A 14,088-nucleotide genomic window follows, 5' to 3' on the forward strand; every position below is an offset into this window, starting at 1 on the left:
AAGAAATACAAAATCTAATCAAATGGTGTAGCCGGCTACCTTAGTAAGAATTACAGATGTAATCTGACTTGAAAATTAACCACATGACTCAAATCTAGGCATGAGCTATGAAATACTGTGTTCTTTAAAAAAAAAACTATTTACTTTTATTGAGATGTAATTGACAGACACTGTCCTATTAGTTTCAGGGGTACAACACAATGACCCCCCCACCTCATTCTTTAATTAATGAGCTTCCTGTTACAGACTGTTGCTAGGGTTCAGCACGCCCATGAGAGCCGCAAAGATCCCGTCACAGCCTGGTCAACGTCACTAAGAGGCCTCAGTGAACTGAGAAGGCAAAAGGCAAAAAGAATTTTCTTGGGAAAATCACCCCAAGCCTCTGGGGTGACCCGGTGTTTCCTTAAAGGGTGAGCATCTTTAGTCCTGGGACACAGTCCTCCCTCCCTAAGCCATCACTCCCCAGCTTGAACCTCCTCGTTCGGGACTGAATCACCCTCACCACCCAGTCACTGCTGTCAGTCAACACCACCTGGGGCAGCTCACCTCTGTTCCTGGTCATTTTAGCTCTTGGCTGGTCAATCTCTCTGACACCTCTCCCGCCCTAGTGCTTGGTGATTTCGACATGCCTATAGATGACCCGTCCCACATCCTGGGTCTCCGTTCTAGGCCCTGACCCTGCCCAACGCCCTCTCTCAGCTGGCCACTCACTCCCACAGCCACACCCCTGATCCATCATCACAAACCGTCAACTGTGGCGCCACCCCCCCATCTCTCCAGCTCGCTCTTTCCAGGACGCCAACTCCGGCGGTCTTTCAGCCCCACTGAGCCCAGTGACCCGCTGACCCTGCCACCTTTCCGCTGTCCCTCCCCCCCTGCTCCTAACGTCTCTTTGCTCTACGCCAGTGTCAACACGCCAGTGGTCAGTCGTCGTCCGGCTTCTGCTCTGCCTTATTGATTAAACTCTGATAAATGTAAACACCCCAACATTCCACCCCTCATGGCGAAGCCGAACACGGCTTCACACACGTGTGCACACGCGCGCGCACACACGCGCATGCTGACGGATCTCCCTGCAAATCCTGACAAGGCTCCTCAGATGGGCTCCCTCAGCTCTGCAGCAGTTGGCCACATTTCCCTCCGCCGCTCACACGCCCACCGCCCCAGACTCCTTCTCTTCTCCCCTCAGACTTCTCATTCACCCTCCTCTCTCCAGTCTCGGCTGGTGAGCTTGCTTCCCACTTCACCGAGGAAACCGGATGCTGCAGAAGCAAACTTTCAACAAACGCCACCCCTCGTCAACCTACCTCGAAGCATCTGGACTCAGGCGTGCTGGCCTCCTTCCTGGGTCAGGTGAACCCTCCCTGCTCCTGGTCAAGGACAACCCTGTGCTGGGCACTGACCCCCCACCCCCTCTCACCCGCTCAACACATTGATCCAACAACTTGGCCTTTTCTCTCGCACCTCATCGACGTCACCCCAACCACTGTGTGGCTCACAACAGCGTGGAAACCTACACAAGAGCCCCAGCAAGCTCTGTTGTCTCCCGTGAGCACTATTGTAACTGTCACCTTCAACACGCAACGCAACTTACTTACCATGTTTGTCGTCTTTCACCCCCACCTTCACTACCGTATAAACTCCATGAGGGCACAGATTCTTTTTTTTTTTTTTTAATTTATTTTCTTGGTTGGTGGGGGAGGTAATTTTTTTTTAATGGAGGTAGGCAGAGGAGAGAGAGGAAACACACACTGGGGAGGGGTGAGCATCTAGCCTGAACAGAAGGCACAAGACCATGGTGAGGAGGGCCGAAATATCATTTCTACTGAACCACGGCCACTGGCCTCCAAGGTGACAACAGGCAAAGTGGTACATCCTTCAAACAGAGCTCTCGAACACCACATCTCAGTGCAGTGATTTTAATTCGTAAAAGCGTCTACCAGGAAAGTCTCCAAGACAAAGCGCCAGTTCTTGGCCCTCGGGGCACAAACAAGGAGCAGGTGGTAGCCGGGCACTTTGGTAAATCTCCAACAAGACCCCCCCGCGCTGGGCCTCCAGCCAAGGCTGTGGAGCTGTTACCTTCAGGTGTCCACCTGGACCGAAAGCACTGACCACGGGGAGGCCGAGAGAGTTTACCTGGAGGACCCAGGATGAAAGGAAGCCCTGCAGACGAAGGAGGCACCTGAAACCCACCTGAGCATCTTTGAGGATCTAGTTCATCTTAATTCCAACCAGTGGACTGAGCATCACGGAGTTTTAAATCTGGCTAGTGGTTTTAATGCATGTTCGTCCACTTTAAATTATTACTTGTCTATACATGCGACAGTTTGGTTTTCAAAATTAATTCCATTAAGTGGTTTTGAACTTAAATCCTCAGGTGCCCCTCCCTCCAATCCCCAGAGCTTCTCTTTTAGCAAGTTCATAGTGAAGCTCAGAAACCTGCATTTTTTCCCTAAATCTCTTAAGTGGTTCCAATGCAGGGTCCTGCTGGCCACACTTTGAGAAAATATCCTCGAGGACAGATGAGATGAACGAAATTACTTTCACCTTCGGATCTGCAGGACACAGAGATTCAGATTCTTGAGAAACCCAAGAATATTCTTGTCGTTTATTTGTATAAAGAACAAATCGAGACCTTAAGGTGGAAGAAGGAAGAGACGCGTTCTGAGAATATCCATTATTTAATCAAGGTACAAAATACAGACAGGGCGGAAATAACATCAATAATCATTATGTGCTGTTTTCCACCTCAGGAACGAAAGGGAAGGCATTCACTTTAGGGTTTCACAGCCACTTGGTTGAAAAACCAAAGGACAAAGCCAGGTTTCTATTCCAACCAGGAAAAAAAAAAAAAAACAAGACCCGCAAGTTCAAAGGCCTCCAAACCTGGGAAGGTTCACGGGGGCAGCACTGAGTGACAGTCAGAGACAAGGAAACACACGCTCCTTGTTACCTTCAGCCCCTTTGAGCCTGGAACGCGGGGCCTTGCTTGACTTGATTTCCTTTTTCTTCTCATCAAGGGAACTCTACCCACTGAGTGCACAGTGTGACACTTCAGCTTAACATTCATTTTCACCAGTCGGCCTGGCGTCAGGAGCCCTGCCCCACTTCCTCGTAATCCCTCTCCAGGACGGCCAGGTCCTCCCTGGCCTCTGTGAACTCGCCTTCCTCCATGCCTTCCCTGATGTACCAGTGTAGGAACGCCCTCTTGGCATACATGAGGTCAAACCTGTGGCCCAGGCGGGCCCAGGCCTCCACCACAGCCGTGCTGTTGCTCAGCATGCAGACGGCCCGCCGGACCTCCGCCAGGTCCCCTCCCGGCACCGCCCTGGGCGGGTGACTGCTGATGCCCACCTTGAAACCCGTTGGACACCAATCTACAAACCGAACAGAGCTCCTTGTCCTCATGGCCTCAATCGCTGCGTTCACATCCCGGGGGACCACATCCCCTCTGTAGAGCAGGCAGCAGGCCAGGTACGTCCCCAGGCGAGGGTCACACTTGACCAGCTGGTTGGAGAACTGGGAGCAAGCAGCGGTGAGGTCCGACACGGACGGCTGCTCGTGGTGGGCGTGGTCGGCAGAGAGGATGGGGGCCAGGCTTGTCAGGGGGAAGTGTATTCTCGGGTAAGGTACGAGGTTGGTCTGGAATTCGATGAGGTCCACGTTCAGGGCGCCCTCAAACCGAAGGGAGGCGGTGATGGAAGAGACTGCCTGGCTTATCAGCCCATTGATGCTGGCGTAGGAGGGGCGCTCGACATCCAGTTTGTGGTGGCATATGTCATAGATGGCCTCGTTGTCCACCAGGAGGGTGCAGTCTGCGTGCTCGAGGGTGGAGTGCGTGGTGAGGATGGAGTTGTAAGGCTCCACCACCGCACTGGAGATTCTGGGGGCCGGATAGACAGAGAGCTCCAGTTTAGTCTTCCTGCTGTATTCTGTCGAGAGCTGCTCCATTAAGAGGGATGTAAACCCTGACCCAGTGCCTCCTCCAAAGCTTCGGAAAATCATGAATCCCTGAAGTCCGCTGCACTGTTCCGCCTGGGGACGGGAAATGAGGTGAGAAGATTCAGCCAGGTAAACTCAGAAGCAGTGGTGACGGTGGGGCACGGCCAGGTCCCCAAAACAGAGAGAAGCTTTCAGAAAGGGCTGGTTTATCACTATTAACTGCACAACAAACACGGTCACTTTGAGACATACTCGAGTGGTTACTTCTGGAGTCAGGGGAGTGCTTTCCAGTTTTACCATAAGCAAAGGATAAATATTCAACTGTCTTTTGTTTCCCTTCATGAATTTTCGTGTTTGTGATCTAAAGTAAGGTCTTCATTCTAACAAAAGAAAATATTGAAGCAATATATTCCCCTCCCCCCTCCACGGAGGAAGAAGCCTTCACTGCTACACCCAGTCTGCTGTGCTGGTGTAAAAGGCACTGTATTCCGTGGTGATTATGCCAAAGACCAAAATATTTACCAAAGGATTCTCCAGACACGGGTCCTTAACAAACAAGAATCAACTGTCAGTAAAACAGAGGGACCGATCTCCAGGTAGGATGTACCCACTGTCAACTTGGCACATTGGAACCTGACACGTCTGAGGGTGCTCCGGAAGTCTCCGACAGCAAGATAAGCCACGAATTAGCAGAAGCAAGAGCAGACGCTGGCCTGCCATTAAAAAGAAGGAAACCCTGCCATTTGCTACAAGACGGGTGTACGTGGAGGGCAATCATGCAACGTGAACTAAGACAAACACTGTATCGTCTCACTTATATGTGGAATTGAACAAAGTGCAACTCAGAAACAGAGTAGAAAAGTAGTTGCCAGCAGCTGGTGGGTGGGGGAAATGGTGAGCCATTAATCAAAGGGTATAAACTTTCACTTCAAAGATGAATAGGTTCTGGGGACTTAATGGGCAGCATGGTGACTGTCGTTAATGACACTGTATGTAGACTTGAAAGCTGCTGAGAGCACAGATCTTACATGTTGTCACCACACACACACACACACACACACACACCCCCCAGGTAATTACGTGAAGGATGGATGTATCCCATTGCAATCTACACATGTGCCAGATCATCACGATGTACACCTTAACTTCACACAATGCTGTATATCAATTATATCTCAATAAATCAGGGGGAAATAAAGCAAAACCCTGCATCATGAGTGTAAAAAGAAAAGCAGGAGGCGATGCAGGCTGTGCAGTGAGTACAAAGGAAGCCTGATGTATGGCCACGTCACAACGCCCAGCGTGGAGTGTGCACAGGGGGCCCCCAGGTGAGCAGATGGGAGGCGATGGAGCTGCAGGTAGGAAGCTGGTGCTGCCTGGGCGGGTCCCGCGGGAGCCCAGGCCCTCACACCCAGCCCCAGGACAGGAGGGGGAGCTACTTGCCAGCTTTCGGATCTTCTCCAGCGCCAGGTCGATGACCTCCGGCCCCACAGAGTAGCGACCTCGGGCATAGTTGTTGGCAGCATCCTCCCTGCCACTAACGAGCTGCTCCGGGTGGAAGAGGGAGCGGTACCTGCCCGAGCGGATGCCGTCTGCGGGGGGAGGGCTGGTCAGCGCGCGCCCCTCCAGTACACTGCCAACCCTGCTAAGTCTCACAGCCCCGTCCCCGAGCCCCTGCTCTCCCCCAGCGCTGTGGGAAAGAAACAGGTTTAAACTGCTGACTTGGCCTTCCCTGGTCTAGGAAAAGGAAAAGGTACAATTATTCCCACATAAATTGAAAGCCTGTTTCTCCATCATACACCCTTTATTGGCTTCCCAGGGCTGCTGGAAAATTGCAGCACACTTGGCGCTTAAAATGAGAGGCATGTTGTTCAGGAGGCCAGAAGTGCAACATCAAGGCGTCGGCAGGGTTGGCGCCTCCCGGAGGCTCCGAGGCAGAAACCGTCCATGCCCCTCTCCCAGCTTCTGAGGACTGTGGACAGTTCTGGGAGTTCCTTGGCCTGCAGCTCCACCCCGCCAGTCTCTGCTTCCATCGTAAAGGGCCCCCTTTCCCTGTCCATGTGTCTTCTCTTCTTCTTATAAAGATACAGATGGTTGGATACAGGACCCACCCTATTCTGGAATGACCTCATCTTAACTAAGTGTATCTGCAAAGACCCCATTTCCAGATAAAGTCAGAACCTGGGGTTCCAGGTGGATGCAGATTTACGGGAGACTCCATTCAACCCCCAACACGTGCGTGGCACTTTGGCATTTTAAGACAAGGAGCCAACTGTGTGCTAGAAAAGGCTACCAATCTAACTCGGGGGCACTATGCTTCAAAAGAGGCTTGAACAAAGAAGGTGTGGCAAACTCAAACGCCCACAGGACTCCATGCAGTTAACACAAACACACGAAGCAGGGATGTTAACATGTTGGCAGGATTCACTACAACCACGGACAACCCTCGCTGGTTTCATTCGCTTACCATATCCGGGGCAGCAGGAGAAAACACAAAAACACAGCACTTCTGAGGCTGTGTCCCACTCCCCCCACCCCCCGCCCGGAGAATTACCCAAACGGCAGGATTCCTGAAGACCGACTCAGCGGTGTTTGGAGGGGTGGGGCTCTGGGATCGCCGCCCTGGTCACGCGGGATACACGTTGCACAGTTAAGGGCAGGTGCTTGAGAATCAGTTTCCTGGGTTCATAGCTGGCCTTCCTCCCTAAGCCCTACAGCGGTTACTTAAGAGTCTCTCAGCCTCGATTATTTCATCTCTGCAGTGAGGATAATAACAAGACCCTCCCTGGGTTATCATCACGAGGACTAAGTATGACCAGGGGCACAATGTGTGGCCCATGTGACGATTATAAACAATAATGATAAAACTGGGTTCATGACACGTGTATATGCAGAGGTGCCCACCGGCCTTGGCACCAAATAACCTGTAGTTAGTCCGAGAAGCTCACAGCCTAAGAGGAAACACGCTCATTTCCTAAGAGAAAGGTGGTCCTCTCAATACACCTTACCCTCCTGTTTATGACCATGAGCTTCTAAACCAGAATTTTGCCCACCCCTAAATGTTTAAATTTAATAAAATTGAGTTGAAATTACTATTAACTAATACACAAACACCAAAAAAAAAGCCCATCAAAGTTGGAATTTTTTAAAAGATATATTTCTAAACAAGTGGGCATATCATTCCAGGTGGACCACCTGCTTCTCACCTGAGGCTCCAGGCGGAGCTCAGTCTAAGGAGGGAATTTACGGAATTTATGGAAGCCCGCTTCTTCCTGATAATATCCAGTTGAGTTCTTGAGGGTAGCTAAGTCCATAAATTGTTTCAGTTAAATCCACTTTCTGGGAGGTTAGTGATACAGCAGCATCGTTCATAAGGACACAGATGGCCCACTCTAATTCCCGGCACGTTCTCACTCTGCTCAGCGACTTGTGCACCTGGCCCATCACACAGGAAAAGAAGGCTAAGCTAGTCCTCCCTTTGGGTATGTCTGTCATGCTGACTGCCCTGAATGGCCACCGAGTGATCCTGTAAATTTGGAAAAGGTCCACACGATCCTGATCAGATACGTTCGTATCATCTGATGATCCCGCCCACTGACGCCTGACACGTCCGTTTTGACTGGGGGCCTGGTTAGGGACACTAGAATGTACTACGCACGTTACCTACAGCAGTTGGCTCCAGGTCCAGGAAGAGTGCTCTGGGCGTGTGCTTCCCAGCGCTTGTCTCACAAAAGAAGGAATCCAAGGGTGCCTCCGGAGGGTCTGTTTCAGCACCTGCCGCCTGATCCTTCCTGCCGTGGAGGCGAACACCGTCTGGCTGGATCCCGTGTTCCAGGCAGTAGAGCTCCCAGCAGGCAGCCCCAATCTGGACACCAGCTTGGCCCACGTGGACAGAAAGGCACTCCCTCTGGAACGAGCAGCGGTAAGTTAGAACTGAGCACGCCTTCTTAACATGGCAGCACCAGCTACATCACTCCGCAATCTGCCCATCCCTGACGGAAGCTAGGCCAGCGCGAGCCAGCAAGGGAACTTTATTATAAGGCTGATGAGAAGTGTCTCATGGAAACCAAAAACCAGGTGCAGGTGAGCTTCAGGAACAGCTGAGCCAAGCACCCCAGCTCATTCAACATAAATCAAGCACCTATTGTGTAACGGGCTAAGAATGAGTTAAGACATATCATGTATGTGTAAGATCAAGCTTTCTCACCCAGAAAAAAAAAATTAATTGTTAGAAAGAAATAAAACAAAAATCAACGTATAGCCTGACACATATTAAAACCCACTGCTGTAAGTTAAAGTTGTTACCTTTTCATAGCTTGAGATTTTTACATTTACTATCCATATGTGCTCTAAATAAGGAAGGATGTTCTAAGCTTAAAAGTAACACAAAGTTTACCAAAGAAACATGCTAGAGATTTAACAACCCCAAAATGTAAAAACTCTACACCGTAATAAACAAGAATGCTGATGGATGTAACAGGGGATTTCCATATAGCCCTTCATATGTGAGAGCTGTAGATAAGGCAATTTTATATACAGCAATTCAAAAAACAACTTGAGATATCTAGATAAATAGGCAAATGACATGCATGACTGAGCATCAGGCTGCACACCAGAAGCTGACACCACACTGTAAACTGACTAGACTTCAATAAAATATATATATTTACAAAAACAAGAGGCAAATGACATAAACAAATGAATTACAAAAGAAAGAAATCATCTAAAAGGCGAAGATTCACGCACAATGGCATTCACAGTATCATTATTTGTAAAAGTAAAAGCCAAGAACCAACCTACGTAACCATTCACCTGTTGTTGGGCCCTTAAAGGAAAGTGCGTCAGTACAATGGCATGTTGTGCTATCCCTAAGTATTTACCCCGCCTCCAAAAAACATTGTATGACATGGGAAATGCTTATGTTAAAATATTAAGTAAAAAAGCATATAAGTTATGTGATTGTCTATAAAATACGATGTCAAATACATTTAAAAATAAGCATAGGAAAAGGTCTTCAAAATGCAGCAAAATATGAACTCTCCTTATATCTGGGTAGCGGTTTTTTTCCTTCCTGTTTAAACTTTCCTATTTTTCTTCACCCTCATTAGCCTCCACTCTCCTCTGCCACTTTTAAATCACCGTTCACATTTTTTTTTAAGGCAAAAAAACTTTTTTTTTCTTTTTGGTAATTTAAACAGACACAAATATCTATCCATCTAAGAGAGAGTTAAAAGAGAAGAAGTTAAATTCTAAACCTCGAAAGGGACAGCTATTGCTGACTTAATAGAGTTGCATTTTGATTGTCAGTGGTCACGGAGCAAGTCTATGCAGGGGGCTTACAGGGTGAGAAGCCTGTTTTCTGCCTCATCAGGACCCTTCGAGCTGTTTGCCTGATAAGCCAAGAGGCAACCCTGCCCTCCTCCGCCCAACAGCTGCACTTTCCCAAGGTCTGAGATGCCACAACAAAAAGACCACCAGTCGGAGGGAGGGACCCCTGGCCGGTCACACCCCGGCAGTCTGACCTGGACTCCGCTCCTGCTCAGCCCCACGATCCCTGCACTTTGCCTCCTTGATTCACCGGGCACAACACAGTGCTCTGCACTTTACGAGGAATTCAAGTTCATGACTTGAGTGGACTGTCCCTCTCGTTTCTTTTCTGTGCAACTGTCTCTCACGACAAAGGCAGTGAGCTCGGTTTAGGAAGCACTTCACCTAGTACCAGCCAATTTTCCAACCTCCACCCAGCACAGAAAAATCAAAACAACACACTCCATCATAAACAGCCTTCTCACACCCCTGTCGGCAAAGCACCATTTCATTCCTCTGCCCTCCTGATAGATTTAAAATGATCTCAGTACATTAGCTACTGTAATCAGATCAGAACTTCCCTAAATCCCTAGATTTAGGTAAGAACTTGGGTGGGGGGAGCATTCGTTGTTTCTACATCATTAAAACTACGTACATGTAATTCCTCTGGTAACATCTGTCCACAGCTGTTTACAGCCAAGTCCACGGGGCATGCACACACTTGCTCACAATAGTCACAGTAAAAATAATCTCCAACATAAAAAAAAACTGAAGGCAAGTTCGTGTGCCCGCTGCACCATGAGGCCAAACAAACTGAAACATTGAAGTTTGGAGCAGAGAAGCGTTTATTGCAGGGCCAAGCAAGGAGGACAGGGTGGCTCATGCCCAAGAAAAACCCGGAACTCCCCGAAGGTTTTCAGCAAAGCCTATCTAAAGCCCAGGTGAGGGAGGGGGGTCACAGGGTGCCTGACCAGCTCGTGCACAATTCTCTGATTGGCTGGGGTCCAGGTAACAGGGCGGTCAACACTATCAACCCCCAGGGGCCAGAAGGTCTGAGGACCATGTGCTCTCCACCATCAAGGAGTTAATTTCTTCCCTTTGGTGGCAGTTTTAAGCATCTGAAAAGCTCAGGAAATATACAAAAGATACTATTATCGGGGTGCTTCAGAGACGAGCTGCAGCAGAGGATGTGGGGGAGGGTCTGACCCTGGAAGGCCCCGCAGGGTCCTGCTCAGGGACACAATCGCTGCTCTTCATGGGGTCTGTTCCCCAAGTGGTTCAGACGTGGGAGTGACACCGAGCTTTGTGAACTCGGCAGGAATGCTTAGCCCAGGAAGGACCAGTCTTGCCCATCCTGATTTGAGAAGCAGTTGCATTTATCACATAACTGGGTCCCTGGGGGGAAAAAGAAAGCTATCTCCACCTTACTCTTCTCTTAGCCTTTTCCTCCTTTCCAAACCATCTGTTAAAGCATTAGTCACACTAGGAAATAAAGCGACTGTACAATGCCCGCTGAGTATGAATAGTGATGTCACAGCATATGAGTAGATGCTGTTTAAAGCTTATTGGAATTACTCGGACAGCACAGTTTTCTAACTACCTTTTTATTTTGAGATAAATATGAATTGTAGGTTCACATGTGGTTGTAAGAAATAACACAGAAAGAGCTCAGGTTCCCCTTCCCCGTCTTTGCCCAGGGGAAATACCTTGCAAGATCTCGCCCAGAATATCAAAACTGATGCAGTCAAGACAGAGTATTTCCATTGCTGCAAGGATCCCACATGCAGAAAGGCATGATTTTTAAGAGCAAAAAAAATGAAATAAACATCCTTAAAATGTTGGCGAGAGAGTCCAACGGGGTGAGAAGATCGAAGATGAAAAGCATTTTGAACACTTGCTTCCATTTAAGAATTAAAAATTCTAAGATATTAAAAATTACCGTGATCAGCACATAGAAATTACACTGTTGGTAAAAAAGAGAAATTGGTGCAGCCACTGTGGAAATCAGTATGGGGGTTTCTCAAAAGACTAGGAACTGCCACATGACCCAGCAATTCCACTCCTGGGTATGCATTTGAGAAAAACAAAAAACACGAGTTAGAAAGGAGACATGCGCCCCAGTGTTCACAGCAGCATTATTTATAATTGCCGAGCTATGGAAGCAACTTAAGCGTCTGTTAACAAAAGAAAGGATAAAGAAGATGTGGTATATTTCTCAGTCTGGAATACTACCCAGTCACAAAAAAGGACGAAATTTTGCCATTTGCAGCAACAGGGATGGACTTGGAGAACATTATGCTAAATGAAAGCAGTCAGAGAAAGACAAATACTGTATGACATCATGTACATGTGGAATCTAAAAATATACAAGAAACTAGTGAATATAACTAAAAAGAAGCAGACTCACAGATACAGAGAACAGAGTAGTGGTTACTAGCAGGTGCACTATAGGGGTGGGCACTTAAGAGGCACAAACTATTAGGTATAAAATAAGCTACAAGGATACATTACATTGTACAAGACAGGGAATGTAGCCAATATTTTACAGCATTTATAAATGGAGTATGACCTTTGAAAATTACGACTCACTATACTGCACACCAATAATTTACATAATATTGTACAGCAACTATACATCAATTAAAAAAAAACCCAAGAGGTTATAAGGAAAGTGGATCTTAAGAGGTGACCCCAAACAGAATTATTGTAACTGTATTCATTATTGCCCCCAAAGAGTCAGACTCCAGAGGGGACAAGACAGGGGTTCCTGCAGTTCACTCTGCCACACATTTACGAGCTTAGCAACGTGACTTGGGTCTGAAGTCCCCAGAAACTCTTGGGAGCATACCTCAAAGACAAGCTTTTGCTTTCCACAGAAAAATCAGCACCCTCGGTCTAAAGCAAGCGTTAAAAACTAAAAGAACAAGAAGCTCTTGCCTGGGTGCTCCTGTTAAAGAAAGTGAGCAACTGCAGACCAGTGAAGCTGCTCCCAAAAGCAGCAGCATTACAGATGAACAGACAAGATTCAAGTCTGACCCAAAGGCGAATACGGAAAGAAACAAATGTCTCTAAACACTTCTTCTCTTGGACTTAAGAATCTATTAAGAATTGTCCTGTGGGGGCAAATGTGAAGAATACAATTTGCTACATCACAGCGACACTATCAACGACACACAAGCCTCAGAGCCACTTACCATGCTGATCTGAAGGTGCCACCACGCCCCGGGGTAATGACCGAGGAGCCTGCCCAGGTGAGCTTTATGTCGGGGCAAGAAGTGACCCCACCCGAGGGCCCAGACGCAGCTTCCACTTAAAGCAACACAACCTCTTTTCAGGGTTTCCCTTCACTGGGCTCAAAGCAGCTCTAGCGGGCCTGACAGCCTGGGATCAAGGCTTGGCGCAACTATGGATAAATTCGCTGTGGGAACGATCGCAAGTTCCCAAAGGACTGATCATCTCTGATTGCACCATCAAAAAGCTGAGGACGGACTCCAACTTCTGAAGATTCCACCTAAGCACTAGGTTGAAAGGACGAGATTGCTGTTTCTGGGAGTAAAAACGTCAAATGGCAGCAATTTCATGGGGCACAGTCTAAGGCCCTGCATCTTATGAGGCTCTGTCTGAGCGGAGCCCACCTTCCCAGACGACACGTCTGTACCGTGTTACTGCTGCAAAGCCATACTCTTGTCTCTAACCTGGGGCGGACGTAGAAGAGAGCAGGTTCTTAGCTATGGGCATCTTACTGTCTATCTTCTTACTCTTTTTAAAGCTAAAACTTTTGGTCCTGTGTGTTGTAGTTGTAGTGCAAGTTTGGTACCTCAAGACTTTAAAAAAATACACAAAACACAAGAAAGTAAAAAAAAAAAAAATTTAATACCCAAAGTCTGACCACCTAAAGACATCTGAATACACTGATGTCATCATTTCCTCTGTTAAATCTCTGTGTTCATAACTCTGAACATACTGACGCCATAGTCCAAGTTTTTCTTTAAAAATTACAGTATAGTATTCTATCCCACACTTCACAGTTAACTTTTATTGGCTCAAAATATTCTTTCCAGTGGTTCAATCATAATTACCATTTTCCTATCATTGCTTATTAAGATGGTCTTTTATCTGATATTATAAACAACAATGCCATTAATAGCTTCATGTTGTAGGGGAAATAAAACTGTACTTCTACCCTCTTAGACTGTCCATCTGGGCAGGAGAGTTAAAACGGCAGAAAGTAGATTAATAGGAGAAAAGCAGAGAGATGGTTTCCTATACATGGGAGACCTGGTGTGAAAATTAAGACCCAAAGAGGCAGGGAAACCGGGGTGCCTATGCACTGGGTGGGACAAGGCGAGGGAACTGTGGGAATGTAACCAAAATATACGGGGAGACGAAAGGAAGATATGAGTTATTCAAACAAGGTCTGCTGGTACAGAATTCTCTGTCCTTTGACTCCCGCCAGCTGTGGTGATAAGAATTGATCTGGCCTCCTGGTGGGGTAGGGCGGCTATCCCAGGGGAGTTTCATCTCCTGCTTTCAGGAAGAAAGAGGGGAGGTCAGAAGGGTTTTCTTGCCCCTGGTGCTCTTCAAGTGCCTGTAGCTCAAAATAATCCTACTGCCGAAGTATATTTGGGGGTGGCACATTTTGCCACCCTTCAATGTATATATAATTTTATTTGTTATGAAAGGTTTCTAGAAAAGGAATCAGTGTCCAAGGAAAGGTTATTTTTTAAAGGCTTTAACACATTTTGGGTTACGCAGTCGTTTAAACCAAAGAAGTTGCTATCTAACAGCTGTCCTTTTTTCACGTGAGAAGGCCCTTTATCTGATGTGGCGCCTGCTTAC

General features: G+C 47.6%; 1 protein-coding gene across 1 annotated transcript; it reads right to left on the reverse strand.

Annotated features, from left to right (window-relative positions):
• Positions 1-2,662: 2,662 nt before the first annotated feature.
• TUBAL3 (tubulin alpha like 3) lies at positions 2,663-12,463 on the reverse strand. The gene is made up of 4 exons (XM_064479218.1): positions 12,444-12,463; positions 7,606-7,849; positions 5,386-5,534; positions 2,663-4,035 (listed from the first exon to the last, which is right to left on the reverse strand). The coding sequence occupies exons 1-4, from the start codon at positions 12,444-12,446 to the stop codon at positions 3,091-3,093; spliced, it is 1,341 nt and encodes a 446-aa protein (XP_064335288.1). The 5' UTR covers positions 12,447-12,463; the 3' UTR covers positions 2,663-3,090.
• Positions 12,464-14,088: the final 1,625 nt, after the last annotated feature.

Source organism: Camelus dromedarius, chromosome 26 (assembly GCF_036321535.1).
Source record: "Camelus dromedarius isolate mCamDro1 chromosome 26, mCamDro1.pat, whole genome shotgun sequence".
Taxonomy (NCBI): domain Eukaryota; kingdom Metazoa; phylum Chordata; class Mammalia; order Artiodactyla; family Camelidae; genus Camelus; species Camelus dromedarius.

Excerpts from the sequence above, each read along its gene's own strand:
- TUBAL3 (XM_064479218.1), bottom strand. Across the intron at positions 5,535-7,605 it reads CCTGGAGCCAACTGCTGTAG|ACGGCATCCGCTCGGGCAGG; the intron begins GTAACGTGCGTA and ends CTCCCCCCGCAG. Across the intron at positions 4,036-5,385 it reads TGGAGAAGATCCGAAAGCTG|GCGGAACAGTGCAGCGGACT; the intron begins GCAAGTAGCTCC and ends TCCCGTCCCCAG.